The sequence below is a fragment of the Haliotis cracherodii genome, unplaced genomic scaffold (genome assembly GCF_022045235.1).
Source record: "Haliotis cracherodii isolate W230 unplaced genomic scaffold, xgHalCrac1.p SCAF_4, whole genome shotgun sequence".
Lineage (NCBI taxonomy): Eukaryota > Metazoa > Mollusca > Gastropoda > Lepetellida > Haliotidae > Haliotis > Haliotis cracherodii.
This window is the reverse complement of record NW_027266297.1, coordinates 12,771,855-12,775,514: the sequence shown is the minus strand read 5'-3', so window position 1 is coordinate 12,775,514 and position 3,660 is coordinate 12,771,855. Positions and strand designations below refer to the sequence as shown.

The window sequence follows — 3,660 nt, the reverse complement described above, 5'->3', positions numbered from 1 at the left end:
CTTTTAATTTTTTTCGCCAACGAGGTAGGTTATTTTTGTTAATTTTGAATTTATTACAAAAATTGGAATGACCGAATCGAAATCTAGACATTGTAGATCGAAGATCGAATCGAAACGACAAGTACAGGTTCTCGGTGCACCGAACCGAACCGTTGCAGCCCCACTACAGAATATCTCATCAACAACAGCTTGTGAAGCTAGGGTATCATATGCACATTTTTTTCATTTACAAATACAATACTGCATGCAACTACCAGTCGCCCCTTTCACGCCACTCCCTTAAGAAACTTAGAAGAAGGTTAATTTTCATGGAGTTGAAGCCAAATCCGTAGTGCACACCGTCAAAACTGAGAAGATCAGAGGACATATTATATGTCTTCAAAATTGGAGTTTTATATGATTGAAGACACTCATCTAACTTCTTATTGAATACTTTCACATCAGCGACCACCTTGTCATAATCTTTTGGAGCTCGAACAAACCCTGGTGCGTTAACTTCAAGCCAAAGTAACTTTGGCCATCTTGACTTTTTGTCCTGCAACAACTGGGCAATAGGTTTGATATACTGTGTACATACCCACTCGTGATTGAAATGGACATGGTACCCTATTCCTGTGAAGAGAAGTGTTTGGGGGTTTTGCAGCATTTTAAGAGTATCTTGGTAAAGCTGCGGTCCATTCTGACTGTAGAAATAACTCGTGTAGGAGAGGAGTGTATTTCCGTCACAAACCGTTCTTGGAGATTTTACATAATGGAGACATGAGCGTTCTGCAAATATACCATGGAACTGACACTCATCTGTAATGAAACAATGCCAATAGTACACAATGTGTATAGTTCATTGGAGGTTTCATGAATGTCAGCAGAGTTTATTTACACGTGACAAAATGGAAATAAAAAGTATATGATAAATTGCAATGAGTATTATTATTAATATGTATTATATTTCCATAACCACAAATACACCACATAGATCTAAAGGATCTGACAGAACCCTCATTTCATTCTGATCATTGTAATAGAATGTTGTTATTCATCTTTTGATTTTGAAGATTTGGAAACAAAATTGGTCATTGTACATTCTACAGATATATACCAGACAGCAAAGGTGCTTCAAATAGTATATTTGAAACAAACCCCTGAAATTGTATGTTACACGCGAAGTATTCACTCTTGCCGTATTCGACGTAATAAGAGCCCCGCACTAATAAGCGCCCACGGCGATATTTGCTAATATATTGGCTAGTGAACAATCCCAATAAGCACCCCTTCCGGATGTTCAATGTACACAAGACCTATTTATTGATGTATAATACGTGTGTTATATGCATCTTTAATTATAGAAATTAAATTCTGGAAAAATATATCTGTCGTATATAAACATTGTATATAAACATCGTATATAAAAATGTACGATCTTTCAACTTTTTTCTCCCAAATAATATTCTAATAGGAGCCCCCTATTTCTAATTTTGAGAGCGCCCTGGGCGCTTATTATGTCGAATACGGTACCTCCTGAAGAGAAACCGTGACTTACCTTTTGGTGCTTGAGGCTCGAATATATCTCTTAAGGGAACGCCTAGTTTTTGCAGAAGAACATAATACATATGCCGCATCAGAGAATCTCCAACAAAATGGATTGTACTACCTTTCAAGATGTCACATATTTCTCCCCGTGTGTAAGAGTGAACAGAACATGAAGAATATTCAGCGAGTTTTTGTTGTCTTATGTCATAACAATTCGGACATACCCATTCCTCCACCGACTTCTTGGTACATGTATTCTGGTAACAGCAAGGGGTTGGTCCTTTAGGATGACACAGAGCTCTTATACTTTGATATTGCAGATGAGTGACATTTCCACATTGTCCATTAGATCTTTGGAAATGTAGAAGATCTTTAAATCCGAGAAATTGAACTCCTAGCATATTGTCGGCCTTTGTGTCTTCCGATGGAGATCGAGGATGTGCCTTCCAATGCCCGTCCATTAAAACAGAGACAGGACATTGTCCATGTGTGTGTTCATCATTATGTCGTACTTGTTTCCCAATTTGTTTTGTCCAATTTTTATTCAACACCAGAAAGGTGCGGTTTTGCTGAGAGGTCAGCAGACAAACAATCACAAGGAGTATAGTGGCAAACAGGACAATCCTAAGCTTCTGCTTGAACTCCATAACACAGATTCCCGAGGCGTGCTGAAGTGTCTAAAATGAAACAATTTGTTTTATAGAATCCTTTTCATGTAATGTTTTAACAGGATGTTCATTTTCATTTCCACACCACATTCAGCACTATTCGTGCCGTCATAGAATCAAAAACCGGTGTATCCACATTTGAAACAAACGCAAATAAGGATAGGAAAATGATATCTCTTAAAGACGATAATCATGTTCATGAATCATATTACCGGATTATTAAATGCCAAATACACCCACCCTAAGATCCTGCTAATACGTACACAATTACACGTATATGTAATTATATTACATTGGTATGTAAATTGACACAGGTGTGTAAATAGTGCATATGGACGCTATTACATAACCGAGTAAATATGCCACATACGCAAAGCTACACTTTGTCAAGAGTTAGTGTAAATGTATTTCTCCATTTATATTTGCCTCATGTTTTATTTTTGTTATATGGACGCAGAGCAAGATTACAAATGTGAGCAGTTGAATTATGGAGATTGGGGAAGGGATTTCGACTGTTGAACAGATGACCAGTATATTGCTAGCTCAGATTTGGTCCTCAACATCAACGGCTTGACATACTTGATGCCTTGGAACTCTCGACAAGGGGTTTCTTCCTTCAATTGGAAGTGTTCAATCCATTGCTGCTCATCAAACTTATCAACCACAACACTTTACCACCAAACCATATTCCTCTATTCCGATGGTCAAATGTGGCATGATTAAAAATACACATGATATGTCTGCATATGATTGCGTTAATATACTATTGACGTAGTTGAGTAAATTTACGCCTGTGGAATAATTACGTACGAAGGTATTATTGTGCATATGAACAGGGTCTTACTAAACTTGAAATATATGTGTAATTATCTGCATATAATAATAACTACCACATATGATTAGGATATGCTGGTAGTCGGAATCGTAAAATGACAGATATGCTTTCTCATGCTTATGGAAAGGGTTATGTTGTTATCATTTCCATACATTTATGGCGTACGCTTCGTACCATGATGCTGTGCGTCTTGTGTGCACTGTGTGCACTGTGTGTGAAATGGCAGACCAAGTGTCTTTGTCACAGCCACCGGTTTAATTTGACTTCTTTAACTTTTTTTCGTTTTGCAATGCTGCCCAAAGGTATTATTAATGGGCACTGAGGCCCATTGGCCCAGGAGACCCACACTAAGTCTGTCATCTGACATCAATAGCTTGAAATGGATAATATATACATGTTCTGACTTGAGTGAATGAATAGGCGAACAATTGTAATGACTTTAACGCAATCAACAGTACATTTCTAAAGCTTCTAGAGCAGGATGGCACAGATGACATATGTAACAACACATGCACGCTACTATGGTTGTCGTATAACCAAACAAACATTCGTATAATTTTAACTCTTCGATAAATTATCGTAAGACTTCGTTCACTTGTCCAATATGGGTGCCAAACCAGATGATAATTG

General features: G+C 37.5%; 1 protein-coding gene across 1 annotated transcript; it reads right to left on the bottom strand.

Moving 5' to 3' along the window:
- Positions 1-250: 250 nt before the first annotated feature.
- On the bottom strand, positions 251-2,174 carry LOC139479906 (uncharacterized). The gene is made up of 2 exons (XM_071262825.1): positions 1,538-2,174; positions 251-798 (listed from the first exon to the last, which is right to left on the bottom strand). Exons 1-2 carry the CDS (start codon positions 2,172-2,174, stop codon positions 251-253), a joined length of 1,185 nt encoding a protein of 394 aa, XP_071118926.1.
- Positions 2,175-3,660: the final 1,486 nt, after the last annotated feature.

Bases quoted from the DNA above. Each gene is read 5' to 3' on its own strand.
- LOC139479906 (XM_071262825.1), bottom strand. From the start codon at position 2,174: ATGGAGTTCAAGCAGAAGCTTAGGATTGTCCTGTTTGCCACTATACTC. The intron at 799-1,537 runs GTAAGTCACGGT...GTTTCATTACAG, and splicing joins CGAGCCTCAAGCACCAAAAG to ATGAGTGTCAGTTCCATGGT.